The 26,383-nt window shown below is 40.2% G+C and overlaps 1 protein-coding gene across 3 annotated transcripts; it reads left to right on the forward strand.

Moving 5' to 3' along the window:
* Positions 1-662: 662 nt before the first annotated feature.
* On the forward strand, positions 663-25,876 carry ptpn6 (protein tyrosine phosphatase non-receptor type 6). 3 transcript variants are annotated; one of them, XM_086311431.1, is made up of 16 exons: positions 6,121-6,676; positions 6,994-7,071; positions 8,497-8,619; positions 10,022-10,216; positions 13,460-13,643; positions 14,868-14,984; positions 15,263-15,391; positions 16,780-16,876; positions 16,990-17,069; positions 17,198-17,344; positions 19,355-19,486; positions 19,605-19,759; positions 23,396-23,463; positions 23,591-23,742; positions 24,041-24,105; positions 25,589-25,876. In XM_086311431.1, the coding sequence occupies exons 2-16, from the start codon at positions 7,064-7,066 to the stop codon at positions 25,683-25,685; spliced, it is 1,749 nt and encodes a 582-aa protein (XP_086167557.1). In that variant the 5' UTR covers positions 6,121-6,676; positions 6,994-7,063; the 3' UTR covers positions 25,686-25,876. The 3 variants fall into 3 exon arrangements, with proteins under 3 accessions (XP_086167556.1, XP_086167557.1, XP_086167558.1); XM_086311432.1 differs by having other exon boundaries at positions 7,046-7,071; XM_086311430.1 differs by lacking the exons at positions 6,121-6,676; positions 6,994-7,071 and adding an exon at positions 663-1,231.
* The last annotated feature ends 507 nt before the right edge of the window (positions 25,877-26,383 follow it).

Below are 26,383 nucleotides of genomic sequence, written 5' to 3' on the forward strand. Positions count from 1 at the left end.
CCTGGTGTTTGGGACAATTTGTGGAAAGTTTGGCGTGCGTATGCTGCATTCACTTGAGGAACAAAGTAAGTGTTGAGCGCAGTCACCGCAGCGCTGTAATCCTTTGCCTCTCCCGTCTGTGGTAGAGTGGAGAAGACGTCCTGCACGTCCTGTCCGGCCATGTGCAGTAGAAGAGCGCGTCTCCGCTGTCTGATCGCGTCTGTAGCATCATCCGTCAAAATAAGACCTTTCCCATCAGCAAACAACTCGAAGGATGTTAACCAGCGCGTCCATCTCGGTCCGAGCGTAGCTGGATCCGTGTAGCAGGCGAACGGTTGAATACCCGACTTTTCCATGTTAGCCCACAAGTTTTTTTTTTCGCTAACACCGTGCCGCCGCTGGGTCTACTTTTCACAAAAACAAATCCAGGTCCGTGTCGTCCTCGTCGCCATTGTTGTATGCTCACCTTATTACTAAATTAGGCAGAGCACTCTGAATTGAATCAGGACATAAAGCACGGTCTTTATGTTGCTTTATTGAACACTGTCCATCTTACAACTAGCCACTTAACGGGGCTTCCTTCGGACAACAACATCCGGTTCAAAGGTCATCACCTTAAGACATAGCCATATCAATACATGACACCATTTTTTTGTTTTTTTTTTATAAAGGGGCGTTAAAAACTTCCATTAAGGCAGGTTTTTCTCACGCTTGCATGCACAAAAAAAGTACACGTTCAGAACAGCCTGATACTGTTCTCGCACACAAAGCATGCCATAATTTGCATGCAAACCTGGAAAGACAAATTGGAATTTACATGGAAGCAAATGCAGCGAGGCGGAAAAACCCGAGAGAATTTGTATATGGAAGAGTTTGTTAGAGGAAGAGCAAAGAAGAAGGGACAGGAACAGGCACATTTTCTCCCACAGATAGAATCCTAATTAAGAAAATTGGAGTAAATTACAGGGCGGGAGGGTTACTGGGCCGGTAATGAAGCCTGATATCTTATCATGAAAGAGAGTGAGCCAGAGAGGAAGGCTAAACTTGAGCCTGACTGGGTGTAAGGAAAAGGGGATTTAACTTGCGCTCAAAATTCATGAGCAGAATGTTAAAGTAACCTGATGCTTTCTGTGAGTTTTACTCTGATCCGAGACGGAGGAATATTGACTTCGGGATTTACCCCACCATCACTTCCTCGTACAGACTAATCTAGGCTTAGTGCAAAGAGGAGAGTCCACATAATGTCTTGTGGGTAAGTTTCTTGTGCATATGTGACAAATATTTCTTTTTCTGCTGCTGCTTTGCAATACTTTTTTTTTTGTCATTGAGCTTCGTTGTTGCCTGTTTCTACTGCTGCTACTTTACTTTTTATGCTTTGTCTGTTCTTTTGTCTCTTTGAAGACTTTGGAGGATATGTTTAACCCTCAAACGACCAAGCAGAGTTAACAGATAAAATTACTGACTTAAAAAAAAAAAAATTATACAAGAATGCTTTTTTAATGGCTTTATTTGTGGTTATTATAGCTATACGGGTCCCCTAATCCATGACAGATATTCTGAGCTGTCCTAATGTAATTAATTATAGTTTTTCATCATTTTTATGAGTATTTGCGGAAACAGTACATAAATTGCGTAAACAGTATTTGCGTAAACAGACTTGCTAGTTCACAATAGAATAGTAAAATGTGATAATTATAAGTGAAAAGTTACAGTAAAGTCAGAGATTACAATGTTTAAAAAATTGCCACATTGGTCGATAGATAGATTAGCTCTTTACTATTACTGTACATGTACAACGAAATTATAGGTGCTCCACGCCATCTCGCGGGTGCAAAAACAAATAGTAAAAAAATAAATAAATTAGGAATAAATGGCAAACAGAAGATATATATATATATATACACACACACAAAACAAGAGAAAGGCACACAATAGAAAGCAAAGTGCTTGGAAGCAGTGCAAAGGGGCATGGTCCTATGAAAACTACAAAAAGCTGTCGGAGAAGTCGACAAATTAATGGCAGGTGGCATATTTATGATTAAAAATATCACAGTGGCACTCCATAAGTTGATTCTGTTCATCTCACGTAGCGTTTTTCAGTGGAAGAAACGTTTTGTCACTCATCCAAGTGACTTCTTCAGTCTCAGCTGACTGCATTTTATAAACAGTTCATTTGCATAATGACTGAAACCAGCCCAGTGAAGGAACAATGGGCCGGGTGGTCAGTTCCTTCATCGTAATTATGCAAATTCTCGTGACCATTGATCAACACCCGCTGATTAGACCACTGAGGTTGTTTGGTTTCCCCGATGTATAAATCCTGCAATCCTCCCGGCACTTAACAGCGTACACTATGTTACTCTGTTTGATCCTTGAGGTGGACCAGTTTTTGGCGCAGCGTGTTTTGAGGTTTAAAAGCCACAGAGACAGAGTCTCAACTGATCCGATACTCCTGACACATACGGGATAACTGCAGGTTTTTGCTTAGGCGGCGGTTGTCCTTCTCTCCTGAATCGGCTGAAGCTTTCTTTAGGGGCCTTCCCAGCTTTGACAAATGTCCAGCTGGGATAACCACATTTACTCAGGGCCTCCTTGATGTGATGTTCTTCTGCTTCCCTGGCCGCTGCGTCTGTGGGGATGGTGTTCGCTCTGTGTTGTAGCGTCCTGATGGCACTCAGTTTATGCTCCATTGGATGATGAGAGTCAAACCTTAATTCACGGATCACATTAACTCGGTGGACCGACATCAAATTCACCAGGGAGGATATGAAAAGTGGCAGGTTAGCCTTCTTATTACTGAGATTTCCATCAGTGGGGGACATCTAAAAGCTGATGTGTACCGTAAACCTTCACATACAGATCAGTATCTAAGGTTTGACTCTTTGACTGTAAACACAGCAGGAAATTATGAGCAGGAGGAACAAAAAAAACAAACAAAAAAAAACAGGTAATAAAGCTCCAAGATCCCCGAGGAGAGTGAAAGTCTGTAGTTTTAGGACAGTTTGGATTTCCTTCAGTCTTTGTGGTGCATTGTACCTGAAAGCAGATCTGCAAAGGTTAGAGTATATGAGAAATATCTTGAGTATTTAACGGGTCTTGAATTGTAGTTGCAAGATTTAAATGTTGTGTGGTAGCTTTATAACTGAACTCAGGCTTCTGGACTTGGCTGAAGAGAATGTGGGTCATAATTCAGTGTAGTTCTGAATGCAGATCGAATGTATTCAAGCATTTGCTCACTTTAGTCCATTACCTGTCATTTGTGCTTTCATTACTTCTGTATGGAGTTTGCATTTTCTACCATAGTCGTGCAGGTTTTCTCTACTTTACATTGAAAAACCTGCCTTAACCTGCCTGTATGGATGCATGACACTCTCACAAAAGAGATTCTTTATTTCAAGAGTATCACTTCCTGGTTAGATAAAGGGTAATAAATGCCTATAGAAAATAAACATTGGTTCATAAATCTTGGAAAATATCTGAAGATGTCCAATTGGGATTTGCCTATTTTCTTTTCCTTTTTTTTAAGTACTTTTTTTTAGTAAATCAGGTAACACGCATATGGAAATTAAAAGGTCTACGCATACACTCACCAGACACTTTCTTAACCTGTCTAATTAATTCTTAATGCAGCAGCTCAGTTTATTAGGTTTATATGTAGATGTGGTGAAGATGACCTGCTAAAGTTCAAACTGAGCGTCAGAACGAGGAAGAAAGATGATTTAATTGACTTTGAACATGGTTTGGTTATTGGTATCAGGAGGGCTGGTCTGAGTGTTTTAGAAACTGCGATTTTCCCACACAACCGTCTCTGTGGAGCCTTGTTAATGTCAGAGTTCAGAAGAGAATGGACAGACTGCTTTGAGCTCACAGAAAAGAAACAGTAGCTCAAATAACCACTCATTACAGCCACAGAACAGCATCTCTGAATGCACAACATGCTGAACCTTGAAGCAGATAGGCTACAGCAGCAGAAGGCCACACCCAGTTCCCACTCCTGTCAACTAAGAACAGGACACTGAGGCTATGATTTACATGGGGTCACAAAAACCAGACAATGAAATTTTTTTTCTCTCTCTTTTTTTCTCTTTTTTCTTTTCTGAGCCTTTTCAGTACCTGCTGATATTTTCCATCTGCTTTGTGTTGTTGAGGCTTAAAAAGTGTTGCTTTTCTTGGTACTGATGAGAAACCTTTCATCCATATCTACAACACATTGACCAAGCATCATCTACCAAAGTTCGCTTTGGAAACTTTGAAAACTGCATTCTGGCCTTTACAACCAGGTGCTGCTCACACAGTTTACACCTAAATGCACTGTTAATGACAATGAAATATTAGAAAAATGTCGCCTCATGCGATGAGTCTGCTGCAAAATTCAGATGATATCGTCAGAATTGGGTGTAAACAGCACAATAGCATGGATCCATCGTGCTTTGTATCAACATTTAAAGTGGCTGTTGTGGTGTAAAGATGTGAGGGATGATTCTTGGCACACTTTGGACCCTTAATACCAAGTGAGCATGAACAGCATAGCTTACCTGAGTGTTGTTGCTGACCTTTATGACCAGTGTGCCCGTCTTCTGATGTCGGCTTCCAGCAGGATAATGTGCCATGTCACAAAGCTCACAACTGGTTTCTTGAGCGTGGCAATGAGTTTTCTGTACTCAAATGGCCTCCACAGTCACCATGTCTCAATCCAATAGAGCACCTTTGGGATGTGTTGGAACGAGAGGTTCACATCATGGGTGAGCAGCTGACAAAGCTGCAGCAACTGTGTGATGCTGTCAGATCAATATGGACCAAAATCTCTGAGGAATTTTTCCAGAACCTTGTTGAGTCTAAGCCACTAAGAATTAAAGCAGCACTAAAGGCAAAAGCTCAAAGCAATAATTGGTAGGAAATGCAGCCTAAATGCTGCCTGACTGTTCCCCAATCAAAGCGGTGGCATTTAGTTTGAAACATACAAAAACAGAGAGGAACAACTCTTCACATTTAGAAACAAAGAAGTTGTGATTGTGAGGCTAAAATAACAATTTCTGTCACCAATCACTAATATTATCTTCGCTCTTCAGGCCTTTAATGAACAGAGCAGAAGTGCGTGTACTGTAAATTCCTCTAAACAGAAACAGTTTGATGCATTGCAACATACCGATGCATTGCAACACTCAGCAGACTGACCAAATCTGGGAAACATCCTTGTTGTCACTCTGAGGCGGTACAAAGACAAAGTGTGTGTGCACATTTCTGCCTGTGTCCCCCAGCCTGAGAACTGAAGCTTTGTGATGTTAGATGGGGAAGCCAGCTTCAACTGTTAAACATGAGAACCTCAGCGCAGAATAATGCAAACTGCAATAGCTTGTGTTAACCACGACCAGCAGCACCTGCAGGGCTCTGTGTGTGTGTGTGTGTGTGTGTGTGTGTGTGTGTGTGTGTGTGTGTGTGTGCGTGTGTGTGTGTGTGTGCGTGTGTGTGTGTGTGTGTGCGCGCAAGACAGAGAGAGTGTGTGTTTGTGTCTATAGGGGGGGTGAGGTGAACTATATGTTGCAGTTTCTTCCACTTTGTCTTAACTTTTTTTTTTCACCCAGAGTTTAAGCACAGCTTCACTGTCAGCTTTGCAAATTTATCTGTAACGATCTTAAATTAAGACCGTTAGAATTGATTTCACACTTCAGCATGGCCCATGGGTATATATTCTTGGGAAAAGGAATTAAATATTTTGAATTCAAATTTGCCTTCTCAAGCCTGTTATAGGTAAATATGACATGCAAGTTAGATTCAGATTATCTGTGGTTCTTTAACATTTTTTTTTCATGTGTTTGCAGAGTAGCCAGACATTTCTTATGTGTGTCTGTGTTGCATTGCAAGAAACCTGGCCTCTCCTTGAAAATTATGGAGCAAAGATGTGGCATTAAATTATTTGCCTAATGCCAGTTTTCAGCTTCGGGTTTGGTGCTTCTGCCTCTGTAGTCTGATAATGAAAGGCGCTCACGCTTGCAGCTGAAAGCAGCACATGTGCGCACACACACACACACACACACAGAGTTATGTATAAACATTTCTGCACACCGAGGGGGGAAGGTTAAACTGTGAATGAGGAAGCGATCTGTGACTCTGACCTTTGTGCGTTATATACACACCTGGAAGTAAAGCACAAACAGTCAACAGTGGTTGCAGACAGGTGGGCAGGCAGAGGGGAAAAGCTTTGCAAATGCTTAGTGAGAGACAAAGTGCGGGCTTGTTCACGCTGGCACGAGAAGCTCAAACTGCCTATTTGGTGGATGTTTTATTCCTGTAACTGAGCTGGAATTACTGGTGTGTCGCTCTGGCTTGTGATTCGCTGCCGAATGGAACCGTTTGAATCTCGCCTGCTGCCGTTTTTGTCGAGGTCTGCACAGAAAACTAAGCGATGGAGCGCCAGAGGGCACATGTTCATAGCTTAAAACGACACCGTTGTCAAATGTAACAAGTTTTTTTTTTTTTGGTTGCTGTTGTGGTTGTCGTCTAAAAAAGTCTATCTGGTGGAGGAATTCCGGCCTGTCAGCTATTTTGGTTCCTGTCTTGCTTTCACTATTTTGTGAAAGGAGACGTAAAAAGGAAGGAAGAGGAGCGCGAGAGAGATCGACAGAGAGGAGGAGAGGCAGACGTATACAGTCTGTACGTCTTGTTGAGTGTCACTTGTTTGCCGAGGAAGCCGAGGAGAGTAAGTGTTTACCTGTTTTCCTACTGAGACTGAGGGGGGTAGGATGTAGGAAGAGGGTGGAGGCAAGAGTAGATGGAGGAGAATGGCATGGGCTGATGGTTGTTTTGTGAATGTGGCCTTATGCAGAGGTTAACATTAGATGGGAAATGTCGGTGTCTGAAGTCGAGTAAGTAAGTTAAAGAGTAAACGCACACGAATGAACCAGACTTAATTTCAGTTTTAGCGACCGTGAAGTGAGGAAGGCTAGTTTTTGTCTTAGATTAGTGATTTGAAAAAAAGAAGAAACGTATACTTCTGAGTTTACACATGTGACACAGGTACAAGCGGCTCCTGCTCACCAATCGCTCTTCTTCTTCTCTTTGGTCCCAGAAACGTTGACGAGACAACATGGTTCGGTGAGTCAGTCCCCCGCTGGACACTGTAGTACTCTGTTAGCCAGCTCTGGTCGTGTTCTTTGTGTTTTGTGCAAGCCGTAAAGACAACTTCTCTCTTTCCATTCTTCCTCCTGTGTCGTTCTCCAGCTGCCGACTCGTCCTGCTCTCTTCCCCTATCATGTGGTTGCCTTGTCTTGTCTGTTTGTTCTAAAAAAATGTGTCATAGATGATGTTTAAGTTCAGAGCTTTGAGTAAAACACCTGTTAGCCTCAACACTTGCCTTCTTTAGTGGTTCTGTATCACGTTCCCTTTGCATGAGCTGCCACTAGTGTGTATTGGTAACAGTATTACAGATGTTCTCCTTTTCAACCCATTCCCATATAAAGATCACTTTTGGCATCCCAAAGTTAAAGATTTCCTTGATTAAAATGGAAAATGTAATCATTTAAAACAAGTTGGGTTTTTTTTTAATTATCTGTGAGTGTAGTTTTATGAACCTTGAATACACCCTACCCTTTTGACAGTGATGTATTCAAACTTGACTAATTCTAGTTCACCGTATTTGTCGCGAAAAACCCAAAGTTAGGATTCTCCAACATTTCTGGGGCCCGTTTTTGTGCCATGCTCTTGTAGTGAGCTGGTGAGGTGACTTTTCCTGATGCAGCGACATTCAAAATGTTCTTGCTGTTTTTTTTAAAAAAAGCATTTTTAATCTAATGTGCATAAAATCTTTAAAAAGCAACGTTAGGTCTGTTGAATTTTTTTTGTGGTTAGCCACAGAGTGTTAGCCAACGTGTATCACACCTTTAAAGCAAACAAATGACAAACACCGTTTTGGTCCGGAGAGTTTGTGGATTTGTGGGTTATATTTGGACAGATGTGCTGCATAGTATCAATATTTCTGCTGCTGTTTTATTCCATTCTGAAATGCCTTATTGAAACGTTTAAACAGATGTCATTATGTCCTGTTTAATAGTAAATGATAACGAGAATGAGCGGAAAAAGTAATTTTGCATTTTCTGATCAAGATTAAAGTCTGTAAACGTGATTCATATGCATGCACAGCAAAAACTGCCGTTTTGACTGTGAACCATAACATATTAACTGTAAAATTGGCATAATCTAAAAATATCTAAAAATAGTAACAGAAGTTTGCAGCAATTAGATCAGAGATGCGCTAAAATTGGTGTTCGAAAGGCTGAACTAAGTTTTTCTTTTTCTTTTTGTAGACCGGTGAGATCAGCCTCAAAGTTTCTGTGAGGATGTGCAGCTATTTTGCGTTTTTTTTTGTGTGTTTTTAATCAGTTTACCTTATACTCGCGGCGATCCTGTGCACAGTTACTTGCGTGTTAATATGCATACGACATTAATCTCGTAAAGTCTTTTGTGGCGGCTTCGCATTGAGTGCATTTCTATGTTTTACACACTATATTTATGTCTATGCAGATGGTTCCACAGAGATATCACAGGCCTGCAGGCCGAGGAGATACTCAAGACTCGAGGCATTCATGGCAGCTTTTTGGCTCGGCCCAGTAAGAAAAATGTTGGCGATTTCTCCCTGTCTGTAAGGTAATAGAGCACCCAAAATCTTTGTTTGATTTTGTGAATTTTAAAGCTCGTGCTTGATGTGCATGATTCATCTCAAGATACCCCCAGCGCAAAAATTGGATTCCTGCATTCCCAGCTTCTTTAAATCCCTAAATTCCTACAATATAAAGTATTTCTCTATTTTTTGTCTTTTTCTTTTTAAATACAAAAAGAGATGCTGAATATTTGAGGACTCCATGTACTGCAGGTGTAAATGAAAGCACCCGCCACACTTTGTGATCGTGACAAAGTCAAACTGTGAATTGTAAATTACCATTTTATTCCTGTTAAAATAGTACAGATAAATATATCTGATACCTGAAATAATCATCCTGAGTAGCAAAACCTTGTTTCACAGTGTTGGCTTATGTTGTGACTGTGCAGTAGAAGTGTGATACACTCACACTTGTGAAGGTCACATGTCAGAACTTTTTCCAAAGACAATATTTCTGTAGATGCTTTTGCAGTGTGTCAGTGGTCATTTCCTATAAGCAGGTCTTAAAGTAAAGCTACCATGTAGGTCAGTTTCATAATCCTGAAAGCTGAAATGACATAAAACATCTGTTCACTGATGATCCGAGGGGTAAAATCTGTTGTTTAAGAGACAAAAAGATGGAATAAATTGTAGCTTTTTTATATTTCAGAAACCATCGTCCAGTTTTTACACGTTAAAAAAAAACACTTTTGGCGCTTTTGTCTTTTTTGGGTTGAAGGTTGGTGATCAAAACCACAGCTCCTCTCATATACCAGGTCAAAGTACATTAAACCCATTAACCACCATCGGAGGATATTTTAAAAACACATTTTAGTTACACAGGTTTCTTTTTCCATCTTAGACACGTCTTGCAGATTGGCGCCTTTACACTGAATAGACACGAAACGGTAACATCCAGTTGCTCCAGTGCCAAGATAACAGTTTAAAATTTTGTCCCAAGCCTAAATTCAGTCGATGTTAAAGGGTATTTATTTCTTGAAGCCAAAGTCTTGTTAAATGCAAAAAGAAAAAGACTTTGGCAAGATTCCTGGTCCAAAGTGATAACAGGAAACACAATATATCTAGAAAAGTCTTTACTACTCAGGCAACCAGAGAATACAAAATATATACACCATGTGTTAAAGTGAAGTCACAGCCCAGCCTGACTGAGCATGCACTGACACACACACAGGTACTATACAGCACTGTTGGCTGCAGAATCTGTGAAATGCTCTGTGAGATTGTGGTTGAGTAATTTGTGGGCCGAGCGCCCTTGATCTTTTTTTTTTTTTGACAGATAAAAACGACATAAAATTTGTTGTGCAGGTCAATTTTTATTACACACTGTCAACAGGAAGTTTTATGCCAGGAAAACACTGACGGTTAGTTGGTGTGGCTTTATCTTCTCAGGGTGGGTGAGCTGGTGACCCACATCCGCATCCAAAATACAGGAGACTACTATGACTTATATGGCGGTGAGAAGTTTGCCACGCTGTCAGAGCTGGTGGATTACTACACAGCAGAGAACGGCATCCTGCAGGACAAGGACGGCACCGTTATCGAGCTCAAATATCCCCTCAACTGCTCCGACCCCACCACAGAGAGGTGTGTGCATCATTACGTCTCAGCTCTGTGTTCACTGTTCAAGCCCCAGCCGGTTAATGTGGCCCACAGTCACCGGCCTCTCTGCGCTGGCTCCACCTACACTTTCGGGTTAAGTTAAAACAGTGGTTAGTTAGGCGGTTGAGTCAAATATAGTCAACTGTGACCAGGTATATTTCCTCTGTAGTTGGGATAACAGGCATCATTTGTTGTTTCAATATTTCTTTCGGCTTTAATCTTTTCCTCTGTGGGAAACACTTTTGATCTGTGGCCAATTTAAAAAAAAATGTATATGTAATAGCAACTTTTCTTTTACCGTATGAGTCAGTAAAAACAAGTGCCCACGCTGTCGAGCTGTCGAGACTTTATTCCTACGCCAGTCTCCCCTGCCGCAGCTTGTGGATTACATACGAGCAGCATGTATTCTTTTCCAGGTGGAAACTTTATTTGCAATTCAAGTATTTCTTCAGAGAAACCCCCACAGGTTACATATAAAAAATGTAGCTCCCTCAAAACAATCGGATATGGCTTTGGGCCCCAAAAAACTAAGAAGACTCAAAAAATTTTACCTCATCCTTCCTCCCTGATTATTCATAATCCATAATCCTGACATATGATCAAATATTCTGCGTGTTTTGGTTTAAATGCTGCATGACACTGTTTTAAGTGGGGTATTCACCCATGATCGACTCCAAAAACATCATCTCCTAGGGCTTCTCTTGAGCTCAGATTTTTAGTTCGGCTTAACATTTTACTTCCTCCAGAAGTATTTAAAAACACTTTTAACCCAGCTCCGGACATGCATCACACGCACAGTGATGATCAAACATTCAGGTGGTGTGTTTGTTGCATATAAATAGATTATTGCAACACTGGTTTTATTTTTTCCTCTTAATAGATCAAAGTCAACCAGAATTCCCTCTAAAATTACTTCTATTTTTAATCAGAGGTGCCAAAAAAAAAAGAGAGAAAAAAAAAGAAGGGAAATCAATATCTGGCATGAATTTAAATATGCAGTGATATCAGACTTTGACTCTTCTGATAGCGTAGATTTATTTTTAACCTTTGCACCCATGTATCCGAGAGATTCTGTCAGTACTTTACGCAGCAGTGCCGGAAGCATTGTTTATCTTTGTTCCCAGAACAGAGCAGTTTAAGTAAGTGAATGTGGAAAAAATAACCAGCAATTATCGTCCACGAAAGCCATTTTTTTGAGAGAAATATTAACGAATAATTTGAAACAGTTTATGTAAATAAAGATTTTTATTTTTATTTAGGATGGAATGAACTCATAGAGGATATCATTTCGAACCGTTTGGAGAGGATCTTGTTACGAGAAGCTGCATAAGGAAGAGCCTGCCTTTTAACGCTTGAGTTTTGAGTGGTTTGGTTACAAATCAGCATTGCAGTCATTGCTGTAACAGGAGTAGTTCTTCACTAAAACGACCGCTTTTAAATTTAACCTAAAAATGTGTTTTCAAATGCAGGAATTTTAGTCGCGTAGCAGAGTTTGTAGCAGTTATCATGCTGCTTCCTAAAACACTTTTTTTCCGTTATTTCATTCTTGCTGATGTCTGACGTGTCTGCTAAATATAGCCACAGATGATACAGATTTTCTAACGTCTTTGTCTGCGTTCACATCAAAGGACAATCTGCCCTTCTGCTATACACATCCAAATCTTAATCTATGTATTGTTTGACAAAAACAACATCAGAAAGCTTGCATATATATATTCTTAGAGCTTATATGCGCAGGCTTTTGAACGCTATGACATTGCTGCTAGAGGTGGCGGCTAATTGACGGTATATTCCTCCAAGCTGGAAACATTGTGCGACTCTAGGCTGCTTAAAGTGGGTTAATGTCCAACTTGTAGTGGTAAAGTTGTACACTTTGACTCCTTTTATGACTCAAGGAGGACACTGCTTTCTGTATGTGTGTATTATGGTGTGTTTCACCCAAACTAGATGCTCTACCCTGTGCCCCCCCTCCCTCCCCGTCCTTCTCTCTCTGTCGGTTGTCTAACTTCCCTTTTGTTGCTGCGGTTGGAAACTTTAAGTTTTGACACTTTTGAAAGCAATGGCCAGACCCTGCTTTGCCTTCCTCTATTGCACACTCCATCATGTTCTTGCTCACTCACTTGCTATCTTCCTCATCTAACCCGAACTCTCTCTCGGCTCTTTGCAGAGCACAGTTACCTCACCAGGTTGCATTGTGATGCAGTCCTCTTTATATGAGAGTTCCTATTTACCTAGAAGCTTAACGCTTCCTAGAAAAAGGACAAAAGTGCTCTGAGGACAATTATCATGTTCAACCTCACACAACACATGCATATTTAAACTGTGCTAAAAAAAATTTTGACCACTCACACGCACAGCTGCTGTTTTCTGCTGCACAGCATCTGTAAAACGGAGCCAAAACGACCTCTTTTTTTCTGTCTTTGCTGTTTTTCTTGCACACTGCCTTAAATAAAAATCACCAGGTGCAGTCTCTATTTATTTTTCTTTGTCAAAGCATGCTGTGTGATTTGGCAAAGAAGTAAATCTTGAAAAAAAGAAAGAAGGGAATTATTAAAAGCATGCAAAAACTACTTGCAACACACAAAAAAAGAAGAAAAAAAAAACAAAGCGTACTTATCTGTGGATGATAAACCGGGGGGAGTCTATAAATACTTTGTCCTCTTCAGCCACGAAATCTGTCATCAGAAATTTTCCGACCGCAATGCAGGAAGTTTAGACGAAGAAATCGAGAACTGTGCCTAAAATTAAGTCACAGCCCAGCCTGACTGAGCATGCACTGACACACACACACACACACACACACACACACACACACACACACACACACACACACACACACACACGAAGTAAGTGTTGGACATAAAAATACACTTGACCTGCTCTATAACGGCAACATCTGTGTATTTTCTCTCGCTGTTTATAACTCCTCTAATTCTCCCGATTCTGTTGTGGCTTTCTATTTCTATTTTACTGTACGGTACGCATAACAGCCCAGTGAACCACATCAGTGTCTCTCTGACAACCGCTCAGGCTTGAATGCCTTTAATGCAGCACCCATGGCGCTACCGGTTCTTAGCTCACGTGTAGAAAGCAGTAAGAAGGAGGTTTTTTTTGTTTTTTATTTTTGTGTCTAAAATGTCAAAGTTATCTTGCAGTGCTCACAAGCCAAAAATCTGCAGGAGACACAAGTTGCCATTTTAATATTAAACAAGTGTGCATGTGTCTCAGGTGGTACCACGGTCACCTGTCAGGGTCCAACGCCGAGAAGCTGCTCTCTGTGAAAGACGAGCCAGGGACCTTCCTGGTCAGAGAGTCGCTGTCCAAACCTGGAGACTTTGTCCTCTCTGTTCTGACGGACGAGATCAGCAAAAGCGGAGGAAAGAGGGTCTCGCACATAAAGATAATGTGCCAGGTGGGTGCCATGCATGTTTCAGTGGCAAATACGAATGCATGAAACCAGGGTATTGTTTTTCTTTATCACTGTCTTAGTGTAAACGTACAGAAACAAGAGACCTTGAAACTGCGTCCCATCACAAAAATACTGAGGGACATTCCCGTATATGTGCAACTCACGTTGAAAAAAGGTTTTAGGTCTCATTTCCCCTTCTTATGTAATAAAAGACTTTTTTCTCATACTTCAGCTACTGATGAAATAAAAAAAAAAAAAAAAAAAGCAGTGTCATGTTTTAGTGGAAATAGACAAACAGATGAAACCCAACCTTATCCTGATATCAGTCTTTGTTTACACAGCCACAGCAAACAACTGCCAATGATACTCACAAAAACGTCTCACATGGCCGACTCATTTTCATAGATTGTGTCTTTCCGCCATTGGTCACTATCAGGGCCTTTGCATGTTATTTTTAACCACGGCACACCTCACAGAAAACACTCCTCGGCCTGCATTTAAATTGGTTACATGTTTTGTGCACTGCTGGGGTTAACAAGATTAATATAAGATTAGTGGTGGGGTCACAAAGGGGCTTTTCACAAGCACGTGGCAGAGATCAGGCGAGTTTGCCGGCCACACTGCTCTGAATCGTCGGCTGCTGCAGAAGGTTGCTCGCTGCCTGAGGAAATCGGCTTTGTAGCAACTGTAAAACTGAGAATTTTGGGCAGTCTAGCATTGACGCATTTTTGTAGACATGCTTTGAATATTGTTTGCATGTGCATGTCACAGAGGGATGCTCTCTGACAGCTCTTTTGTACCAAAACCTTTCTTATTTACTTTGGATTGAATCGTGTATGCTCCTTAATACACACCTATTCTACACTCTTATACCGTCTTGTACCATACAGGCCATCTCAATTTGGTGACCTATTCACAGAATTTCTGCAGAATTTCCCATGTCTCCCTTTGACATGTCAAACACTGCCCCAGGATCCACCTGCAGGTTTCGGGGCAATATCTACTCATCACTTCCCAATTTATGTGTTATACTTATGACACATAACTTTATGTGTCATATTTGAAATATGAAAGAGTTTGGAGCCTAGATGTTAAACTCTAAACATTTTAAGCTCGGGTTGTCTGACTGAACTCCAATTTTGCTTTGTCTTTAATTGTGGGTTTTCACTTGGCCGTCTTTGAAACTTTTTTTGTTGTTGTTGTCGTTGACATGATTGGTGTGTGCAGAGTGACAGGTATACCATCGGAGGCTCAGACATGTTTGACACGCTGACAGACTTGGTGGAGCACTACAAACGCAAAGGCATTGAGGAGATCTCTGGAAACTGGGTTTACCTCAAACAGGTGAGATAAACTATAGACAAATTATGTCAATAGACCAGAAACTCTAAAAGTGTGAGTGATGTCTGAGGTAAATGTCACATGAAACCATGTTTGAATCTTATAAAACGAGGGCAGGATGTCTTCTTTGTAAATTATTTTAAAAGACGAGCAGCACAGCCCACAGATAGGAAACATTACTCACTTGTTTGCGTTTGTCTTAATTATGACGATGTGTAACGCGCTCATTGGCTTCTTATTTCCTTTAATCTCTAATATAAAATTTTCCTTCCCTCCCTCAGCCGTATTACTCCACTAGAGTGAACGCAGCAGATATTGACAGCAGAGTGAAACAGCTGGACCAGACCACACAGAAGCAGCAGGATGGCGAGGGAGAGAAGAGCAAGGCGGGCTTCTGGGAGGAATTCGACGTAAGATTTAATCCAAACTTATTGCTGTTTCACACAAAGCATTAGCATAAAATAGACCACACATCAGCATTTTATAAACCAACAGAAATTGCCATCAGGCTTTGGTATTTTACTTCCTTGTGGGGCCTAAACAACTGTACAGGCAGTATGCTACCATCTTGTGGTTGGAGAATACACTAAATATGGGGCATTCAAAGCTTCATTTGCAGCTTTGATCACCACACAAGCAGAACATTTAAGTGTTTCTTTTCTTTTCATCGATTCATTTTGAACTTCTGTTGATTTACTTGTCAAACCAGGTAAAGAATATTAGTAAATTTAAACCCTCGTGGCTTTATTTCATTATTTCATTAAAATGTAAATACTTAATGGAAAGATTGTAAACTAATTTCCAAAACCAGAGTCAGAAATTCTTTTACAAAAGAACATTTTAATCGAAAAATCAGTTCAAAGGATTTTCTGGAGAACTAAACTTATCCTTCAAGTTTCTCCTATAGTGGTGAAATCATCGTGGACCGCACACGGCCCACTTTGATCCATGAGGTATTTTAACATTGCAGTTTCAGCAGTATATTTAATTTTTTGAACATGATAAAATGAATGTGTAAAAGCAGTAGCTCATGTCCAGACTGTCCCTGTAGTTATAAAACAGAACTTTTTTGTTAATTCACAGAAAATGTTCTATTTTCGTGTTTTTAATTGTGAATTCACTAGAAACCCAAAACTTTTTATGTTAGATAGTGAAAAAACAGAAACCTTTGTCAGTTAATTGTTTAGCCACGACTTAATTACATTGGTGTAGTATGAAAAACCTTAGTCATTTTTAAATGACTAAGAATGTAATAAACATGCAAGAGGCCAGTGACAAAGTACGCATGGGAAACTAAAGGAAAAGAAAAGAAAACTATTCCCATTCCAAGTAATCCTTTTCTGTCTGTGCAAGGAAAAAGACATTTGTTTGTAGCATGCTGTCACTCTAGTAAGCAGCCCATGTCAGTCATGTGACTGATGGTGCATAAAGATCACCATACGTAGATGGATTTGTGTCTTTTGGGGAGGAAGGGTCATCCAAAAAAAATGTAAAAATGGACAAACATTAATTCCTGTAGATACATTTATGAACTCATGTCCAGGACTGCAGTACAGGACATGAGTTAATGGGTTATTATTGACAAAGTGGGTGTAGCCTAGGCTAGATTAACATGTCCTTTTGTATGCTACATGTGAGAAAGGACATGTTCAGGCCTTCTGCTGACCTCATTTTTCTGTGAAAACAGCTGTTGTTATCATTTCGTGTTAGTATAAAACTGTAACATGCGTTGGTTTGTATATGGAGCATACTGCACAGGTCACAGCAGGCATCACGCTGTCATCCTCTCTCCTGCCAGGCTCTTCAAAAGTTGGAGGCAAAGGTGAAAAAGAGCAGAGATGAGGGCCAAAGACCTGAAAACAAGAGCAAAAACAGATACAAGAACATACTTCCATGTGAGCGCATTTTTATTTTATCATTATTATTCTCTGAATTAAAGAAATCAACACAGAGCTAACTTTCCCACTGTTTCTCAATGAACTTCTTTCCACTTTTTTCCTCTCACAAGTCAATGACACCAGGGTCATCTTGGAGGACAGTGATCCCAATGTTGTGGGTTCAGATTACATCAACGGCAACTATGTGAAAGTAAGAATCCAAAGCCACTGAGCTCATAGAAACACAGCGTGACAAAGACACAGAAGAAAACTGTGATATTTGTTGCTTTGAAGTCTTTCTTGGTTCCGAGTGTGCATTGATTCGCTCTGTGTTTGCAGAACAAACTGCAGGAATCCGAAGATCAGAAAGTTTACATTGCCACTCAGGGGTGTCTAGCAACAACAGTTAATGATTTCTGGCAGATGGTATGGCAAGAGAGGACCAGCGTGATCGTGATGACAACAAGAGAGGTCGAGAAAGGACGGGTCAGTATAGCAACATCCATGCATCCTTTTTTTCCACTTATCCAATACAGGGTCACAGTTGGGCTGGAGGCAGGGTACACCCTGGACATGTTACCAATCTATCGAAAAGTATCAGAATAATTAATATAATAAAATAAAAGCAGATTAGGGACTTTTACATTTTTGTTTTGAGGGGTTTTTTTTTGTGCTTTTTGAATGAATTTGTGAGCTGATCAGGACATCCTTAAACGCTTAATTTGAGCTTCGGGTTTTGCCTTCAAAATGGCCTTAAGTCTTCATTTCATAGATTGGTGCTAGATCCTCAGACATTTTGATCCACATTGGCATGAAAGCATCACACAGTTGCTGCAGATTTGTCTGCATTATGTGAATCTCCTGTCCCACTGTATCCCAAATGTGCTCTACGCGGAGCACTGTGGAGGCCATTGGAGTACCGAGAGCTTACTGTCATCTTAGGAAACTAGTTTGAGAACACTGCACTCTGGTCAAGGGATGGACATGTTCAGTAGCAATACTCAGGTAGCTTGTGCTGAATGCTGAATTGGTACTAAGGGGGCGAAAGTGTGACAAGAAAATGTCCCCCACACAGTTATACCACCAATCAGTCTGAATTGATGATGAAAACGCAGGATGGATCCATGGATTCGTGTTTTGTTTTTTTTTGTTTTTTTTACATCAAATTCTGACTCTACAATCCAAATGATGCAGCAGAAAATTAAGACTCATCAGACCAAACAAAGTTTTTCCAGCCTTCCAGTCTAATTTTGGTGAGCGTGTGTGAATCATAGCCTCAATTTCCTGATCTTAGTTGACAGAAGCAACACTCAGTGTGGTCTTCTGCTGCTGTAGCCCATCTGTTTCAAAGTTCAACATGTTACAGATTCAGAGATGCCCTTCTTCATGCCTGCGTTGTAATGAGGTTTTTATGAGGTTTATCTGTTGCCTTCCTATCAGGTCAAAGCATTTGGGGTTACAGGTGTTTGAACAGATATACCTAATAAAGTGACTGGTAGACATTTAATTATACTCTAATACATTTATTTCAGTTTTTTATAGTGTGCTGATTCTTGTTTGTGTTTCACACCTGTTGCGTGTTGTTGGCTGGAACCTGTAAAACTGATGATCTATAGTAGAGGTGCCAAACATAAGGCCCAAGAGCCGGAAATGAGCGGCCAGACAGTTCAGTGTGATTGTAATGTGAAAATTATAAAGAAGGAGAAATTTTGGACTTTTATCTGTGCCTATCATGTCCCAAAGTAATTAGCTAAAACAAACAATTATTTACAAGTAATTAATTATTGTGTATCATTAAGCTGAAAGAAAAGAGACAAATTTGGAGGGTATTTTTAATAGTATGAGGTAATAGTTTCATTGGTCTGTGCCACTTAATATTATGTGTATGTGGCTTTTGATGTAAAATACACTGATTATCCAGCTCTCACATATTAGCTGCTGTGTGCATGTTAGGTGCTAGACAACTGACTAACAACTTAAATCCAACATTTGTAAGTGGTTTTCACACTTACCATGCTGCCCTGATCTTAAGCCTTTACCCTACTGAGTGAATTCACAGTGTGATTGGTCGCCATGTTTTATCCCTTACCCCCCCCCAAAAAAAAAAAAATTCTTGGGAGTGAGAAAGTGGCTGAAGCCAACAATTTCCTGTTGTGTGCTATGTGTGAGAAAAGCCACCTTCATACATCACCCTGACCTGCGTCTCCCGACACGGTCCATTTATGCTCATGTGTGAAAACACTTCAAAAGCATGTGTCATCTGACTACTTCCCTCTTAAAGTAACCCTCGTTTGTCCTTCGAGAGAAGACTGGTAAACAATGATCAGCGCGAAACTACTTTAAATAGTTGTCTGCATGGCTTTTAAGTTAAAAGTGGAAGCACAGAAAAAAAAAATTACTATAATTGGAAAGACAACCATGATTTTTAAAAAGCCTGAGATGTTAGTTGATTTTGAAGTGACGCTTAAGGTGAAGTTATTTTTCATTTTTGTGCAGAATAAATGCGTTCCATACTGGCCTGAGCTCCACTCAACTAAGGAGGTGGGCCGCTACGTGGTGAGCTGCGAGCTAGAGAGGGAAGCTGGTGATTATAAAATCCGAGTCCTGGAGATCGCACCCCTGGACCAGGTGACCTACAAACACCAAACTCTCACCTCACTGTGGTTCCTCATCTCTGCACACCTAATGATTTCTCCAGGTTTTGACCTTTCTTGTTCCCCCCCCCCCCCCCCCCCCCCATTCTTAGCCAAAACATGTTCGCAAAGTGTGGCACTACCAGTACCTCAGCTGGCCAGATCACGGCGTCCCTCAGGAATCAAGCGGTGTCCTCGGCTTCCTCACTCAAGTGAACTCTAAACAGGCTGAATTTCCTAACGCCGGTCCCATGATCGTCCACTGCAGGTACCTAACAGCTGCAACCCACACTCTTCACTGAATATTTCACTTCTCAAATCCTTTCTACTTTAAACAAGTGATGTGGAAAACATCTGCATTTTAAATACAGTAGACATATCAAAGCAACACTGTTTCTTTTCTTTTTTTTTGCAAAGTGCTGGGTTTCATAATCCTTAATTAGGTGATAATACTTAGAGGTTTAAGATTAAAACAAGCACATTTTTTGGATTAAGATTAGTAGTAACTAAACAAAAGGCTTCAAGTTTACTGACAGTTTATCCTACTGGAATTTTCCCAGTGTGATTTAAAAGATGCTGAGGCTGCTTGTGCTTCCTTAAAGAGATTTTGGATGTCGGTCAAGTGATTATGTGATCCCCGTGTTAGCATTTTTGAACGATACAGACATGTTTAAAAAATGAAGTATGAAGATTTTAATACTTTACCCAACACAGGACTCTGCATGCAACAGCATGATGTTTCCTTCACTTAGATTTTTGCCTGATAATATATAAATATAGAATATTTTCAAATGAAAACAAGTAAAGACTTTAAATTAATTTTTTAAAATCTCTCCTACTCTCAGATTGGTTATTTGGGAGTGCCTATCTCATCAGCTAATAATATAGCATCAAGTCCACATTTCTGACATTTCCTAGACAAACCTATTGATTTAGAAAATATTTTTCTGATTAATAATTAATAACAAATGATTTTAACACTTGATTTTAATTTTGTTTTAAAGCTTCATCCTGGCCTTTCTTCTTTTTTTTTGAAACAACTTGTTTGTTTGTTTTTTTGTAGTTTTACATATTTCAAACTAGTAAAAGTGTAAGTTTAGTTGTAAAATCCTGTGCACTTTCCCCTGCACAGGGCCGTGGATGAGTCACAAATGAGCCATTTGTTCAGATCACTGGATATAGTAATCCAGTAACAGGATCAAAATTGTATGATTCTCATGAGGCTCTGCAAAAACAAAATGGCTTAAAAAAATATTCACAAATGGTTGCATGTGTATTTTTTCTTTAGAGAGAAATAAATATAGATTTGTGACTAGTGATTCAGAAACAACATAATAATAATGTATACTTTATTGATCCCTGTGGGGACAAATTTCTCTCTGCATTTAATCCATTCACTCAGTGAAGCAGCAGGCTGCCACCAATCTAGCACCCAGGGAGCAATGTGTAGGGACGACGCCTTGCTCAGGGGTACCTCAGGGTAGCTGTTAAGTGGATTCAAGCCCCTGACCTTCCCATCATGGAGCGACCACTCTACCTACTGAGCTATCTGTGCCCTGTTTTTGTCGGGAAGTTTATAATTGGCATTAATGGTGCTGTGACAAGATGAGTTTTTCTCTTGCAGCATCATGAGGCTGACATTTGTGGTTCTTGGAGAAACGTCTCAATAACTACTGAATAGATTTGCATTGATTTTAGTCCTCTTATGCCAGTCCCTTCCCAGCGTTCACTACTATTATGGTGTGCATTACTTTGATTTATGACCAATTTTAGCTTTGCATTGGGTTTTGCTGTATGTAAGCCAGATATTAGATGATAAATGTTGCACGTGTTGCACATGGTAAGCACCAGTATTGATTGAGTAATGCGAGCCTGTTGGCATCTCACTGAGCTGTGAGTGTAACTGCCTCTAGGTCAGTGCTGCCTGTGTGAAAATGTAATCGGAGAAATATTCTGTGGACGGACTGAGACAAAAGCTGAATCCTGTTACAAACTTACACAGCAACTAATATAAAGAACATCATATCAGCAGTCAAACATGGTACTGATAGTGTGATGGACCTGCATGACTTGCTGCAGTTGATGGAACCATGAATTCTGCTCTCTACCAGAAAATCCTGAAGCAGAGTGTGTCCGGCCATCAGTTTGTGTCCTAAAGCTCAGTCGCTGTCAGGTTATGCAGCACTACAAATATTGGAAACACACCAACAAGTCCACCTCTCAGTGTCTCAAAAACAAAAGAAAGCAAGAAAGGAACAATAGTTTTGGAGTGGCCTTGTTAAAATCTGAACTTAAATCGGATTAAGACGCTTTGGCATAACCTAAACAACTGTTTCATGCTCAAACCTCTTCCACTGTGGCTGAATTAAAACAATTCTCTAGAGAAGAGTGGGGCAAAATTCCTCCACAGCGATCTGAAATAATCATTGACAGTTATTGCAAATGCTTGATTGCAGTTTTTGCTGCCAAAGGTGGCAAAACTAGTTTTTCACAAAGGGGCTTGGTGGTTTGGATCTCTTTTTTCCACTTAACCTCTGGGGGGTCCTAGAAAAATGCATACACTATCGGGCTTAGAGCCACAAATCGACCACGCCCTAAAAAGCGCTGTAAAAAATTTATATATTAATATTTTTTTCCACTTTAAATTAGCCAATCTTTTAGACCTACTTCTCCTTGAAATATTCATGTCAAGTTTTAATTACATTTCGCGGATTTTAACCCTTTTAATCGCAGTTTAATTACATGAGCGCACCGTTTTTTTTAGCCCCCCAAAACAAAACGAAATATTTAAAAAAAAAAACATTTGAAGTAATATTTGATTGTTATTATAATTAGGCCTTTAGATGGACTAAAGATTGGCACCAACCTTCATTTCGATCGCCTTTTTTTTTTTTTTTTCAGGACCAGAAAATGGTCTCCAGGCGGCAAATGCTCCTCCTCTAGGCCGAAATCAGTGCATCCTCCCGGGTTAACTCCCGACGATGACCGGGGCATGTTGCGTCGGACCCCTTTTTCCAACACACACGTCCGGTACCACGTCACAACAAATACGTCATTTCCTGTTGATTAAAAAAAAAAAAAAAAAAGCACCCTCAAACGGTCCTAGGGGCCGAAAATGGTCCCGCCCGATCAGCGGGCGAAGCCGCTGCTGCACGCCGGAAATGAGGCTTCGTTTCCCGCAGGTCTGTTTAAGCAGCCCGCTGTTTTCCAGCCCGGGGTCAAATGTGGAGCAAGGGCGCCACCCGGTGGACAAATAAAAAAATTACAACTCTAAGGCCAGTACTGCAAACGGAAACGGAAACATAACCGATCACGATCGATTTGACCGTAATTTTTTTGCCGTGAAAAATAGCGTTTATAATGGGTTTCAATGGGGCACAAATCGACCACTAGGACCGATAGTGTAAGTTTGTCTGTAGCTTAGCCACTGAAGCTAATTTCCGGAAGTCATACTGAAATTTTAACAGTAAATGTGACCGAACTTTTTTTTGCAGACTTTCGCTATATTCCATTCAACACAGTGCAAATGGCGTGTAAATGAACAATGAAAAATGGCACAAATCGACCCAAGACCACCCAGAGGTTTTAATAAAACAGCATTTTGTGTTTACTTGGGTTGTCTTTGTCTAATAATAAAATCTGTTTGATGATCTGAAACATGAAAGTGACAGACTAAGAAATTGGGAAGTTGGTAAGTACTTCTCAAAGCACATTGTTATTGATGTTTGTATTGCACTTAGAAGAGATCTTACTGTTGCACATGTTGGTTCAGTATCGCCGCTTACTAGAACACTTAATGGACTTTGCATCATTAATCCATTTGTGCTTTCTTTTCTGGTCCAAATTTCTGACCTGTTTGTCTCCGTGGGTGAGATTAACTTTGCTTCTTTTGTGATTTTTGCAGTGCTGGTATTGGTCGAACGGGCACAATCGTGGTAATTGACATGATCATCGAGACCATTGATACTTTAGGTAACAATACAGTAAAGAAATATGTTCTTGATAAATCAGTCAAGTAAAAATGAAACCATTCGACGTGTTTTACTCTTTGTTGCTGTGCCTCCGTTCACCCCCTTTTTTCACTTCCCTTTCATTGCAGGTCTGGACATTGATATTGACATTGCGAAATACATTCAGATGGTGCGAGAGCAGCGCTCCGGTATGGTGCAGACTGAGGCCCAGTACAAATTCATCTACCTGGCTGTGGCTGAGTACATACAGATCGCCAAGGCCAAAGACTCCGCCTCAATGGTGAGAGGAGCAGAGAATCTAGTCACTGTGGCTCAAATATAGTTTAAAATTGGGAAACATAGAAAAGAGGCTGTGAATGAGTGTTGGCTCATTTCATCATTGATTTAAACACTACAGCGGAGCAGTTCAATGCCAGCAGAATGATAAGTTATCAGAGTCCCTCATGAAAGATGAACGTTGACCCAAAGACGCGAAAACAGTCGACCACGCAGACTGATCCAGCAACGTGACCTCACTCCCTGTTTGACTAATTCTTTCTCAGTCACTTGTGAAACGTCTTTGCCTCTCTCTTCCTCAGGAAACCGAGACCGAGTATGGAAATCTCCAAATCAAACACCAACCAGCGGGCAGAGTGGTGTCAAAGTGAGTGACTCTGTGTGTGTGATTGTGAATCGAGTGTCCCGAATGCACTCACGTTGTTCCTCTAAATCTCACACTGCCACCCTATTTTTGTTTAAAAACACGATCCGTCTTCGGGTTCATGTCTGCAGTTTCTGGAGGAAGAACTGATTTACAGTCTTGTTTCATTAACGTGGGGAGCTATCGGCGAGTAGTTCGTACTCTAGTTTAAACCAGTTAAACCAATTAATTAACCAATTAAAATCTGATTTATGTGTTTAAATATTCTTAGAAAAACAGATTGATTCATTTTAATTTAATAAAGGGACATCAGTACAAGAGGAAATTAGAAAGAATTTTACTTTTGAAAGATTTTTTGTGGCAATTTTGGCCTTTTTTTTTTTTATTATGTTAGAAAAGATACAGAGAGGAAATCGAGAAATAGGCAGGGCTCGACCCAAATATTTCATTATTTAAATATTGTGTAGTTCCCTGTGTAGGTAGTGCAAAAAAGGACAGGTGCTAACCTCATGGAGATAAAATCTCTGCAATGTAAAAATACTAATGAGAGAAACACTTGTTTAGTTTTCAGTCGGCATCAGTAGACCTTTGACCTTTTTATTTGTTGGGGTTTTTTTCAGGCCGGTTTCAGAGCTCTCTCTGGAGCCATAAAAGACTTTCCACAATCTTGTTTTTTCGTAGATGATTCATAGATGTAGTAGCGCGCCTCAATACCTGTAAAGAGAAAATAAAAGTAGAATTCAGCTGATTTGGTCTTTAGCGTTAAGTCCAAAGACAAGTTTAAGAAGGAACGATTAAAGATCAAAGCAGCTGATCTGACTATTAGTCAAACACAGGTTGTGTATAAAAGATGGACACAGACACTCTTCTGAAGCCTCACATTGAGCTTTTTGCCCCTCATAACACTTTAGAAACCAGCCCCAAGTGGCTGTTTGAGAAAGTGCAGTTTTTTGGCTCTACTGCACTGGCCACTTGGTCAAACTCCAAAAACACTGGATCCTACATTTGCTACATCCTGCTTTATGAGCTTGAAGCACAAGTATCCTGCTAAAAGCTGCTTTCAGCCATCATGATGACTTAATGCAAAGAGGACTTTTAATGGATGTAGGTGTAAAAAAGTGTAAAAAATTTTTTTTTACATTTTGCACTGTGTGAATGAATGAAGTCATATTGTTTACCTGTTGTCTGTTGTGACCTCTGGACTATGAGATGCTCATACTGGACGAGGCTTTTAATGAACTTAATTATTAGGAGAAAGCAGACACACATTGGCCGGTTCACTGTAACGCTGTAAACTTTGACCCACTTGGAGAGCTGAATAGATGGCCTGCAGCTTTGAGTGATGGATTGTTTAAACGTTTCTCATGCAGCGTGACCTTCATTAATCTCTCCACTCTCTCTGATGCGTTTCTCACAGATCTGTGTTTAATCAGTCTTGGCGGCTAGGATGAAATCACTAATCAGCTTTCTCTTCGGCTCTTTCCAGAAACAAAGAGGACGTTTACGAGAATCTGTCAAAAGGAAAGAAAGACGCGAAAAAGTCAAAGTCGGACAAGAAGAGTGGCTCCGTGAAAAAGAGATAGAAGACTGGGAGGTTTTATCAAAGTATGTCATGTTATATTTATGCAGACACCCTTGTTAATGCAATCTATTTGTTGAAGCCTTACGCAAAATAAAAGGAAGGTTCAGAAAAACAGCATAACTTGATGACATCGTCTATGCTACATGATTGCTTGGCTGATGTTTGTTCAAAATAAAGGCGGGCTGTGTGTACACTTTCTGTGCTGCATCTTTATTTATGTCTGTTCTCCAAGATGAAACATCAGAAGCTATAAGGCATGCAACACCGATGGGAGCTTCTCCCTGTTTGCAGTTCAAGCAGGAGGGATTCAGCACTGGTTTTCATTCAGGAGGGAAAAACATTTTTAATTTCGCTTTACTTCTGTTTGCATAAAGAAAACTGGTGTCAGGTTTTAATTTTAGCGAAACATGAGCAGTAGTAGTATGAATCTCACACAGTTTTAGCAAAACTATACGAAACCATAAAAATTCTCTTTTGTTTTTATTTATTTTTTATTTTATTTTGCATTTATTCAATTTCTAAAGCTTCTCTGGGTTGGACCATTTATAAACTCATCAAATTCATTTTCAGTTAGAAGCATTAAGCAGACTTTTTCTGCCTCTCTGGAAGTTTCGCCCACAGCAGGTGTTATTGAATTTGTATTTTCTACTCTAGTTTTTATTTTTGTTTTGTTTTTAATTTTTGTTTTGAATTCAGTTT

Source organism: Aulonocara sp. 'chitande type north' Nkhata Bay, linkage group LG11 (genome assembly GCF_057382095.1).
Source record: "Aulonocara sp. 'chitande type north' Nkhata Bay isolate Kocher_YH1m ecotype deep benthic linkage group LG11, A_spYH_male_GT1.1, whole genome shotgun sequence".
NCBI classification, from domain to species: domain Eukaryota; kingdom Metazoa; phylum Chordata; class Actinopteri; order Cichliformes; family Cichlidae; genus Aulonocara; species Aulonocara sp. 'chitande type north' Nkhata Bay.

Excerpts from the sequence above, each read along its gene's own strand:
- ptpn6 (XM_086311430.1), top strand. Across the intron at positions 15,392-16,779 it reads GCTTCTGGGAGGAATTCGAC|GCTCTTCAAAAGTTGGAGGC; the intron begins GTAAGATTTAAT and ends CTCTCCTGCCAG. Across the intron at positions 19,487-19,604 it reads AGATCGCACCCCTGGACCAG|CCAAAACATGTTCGCAAAGT; the intron begins GTGACCTACAAA and ends CCCCATTCTTAG.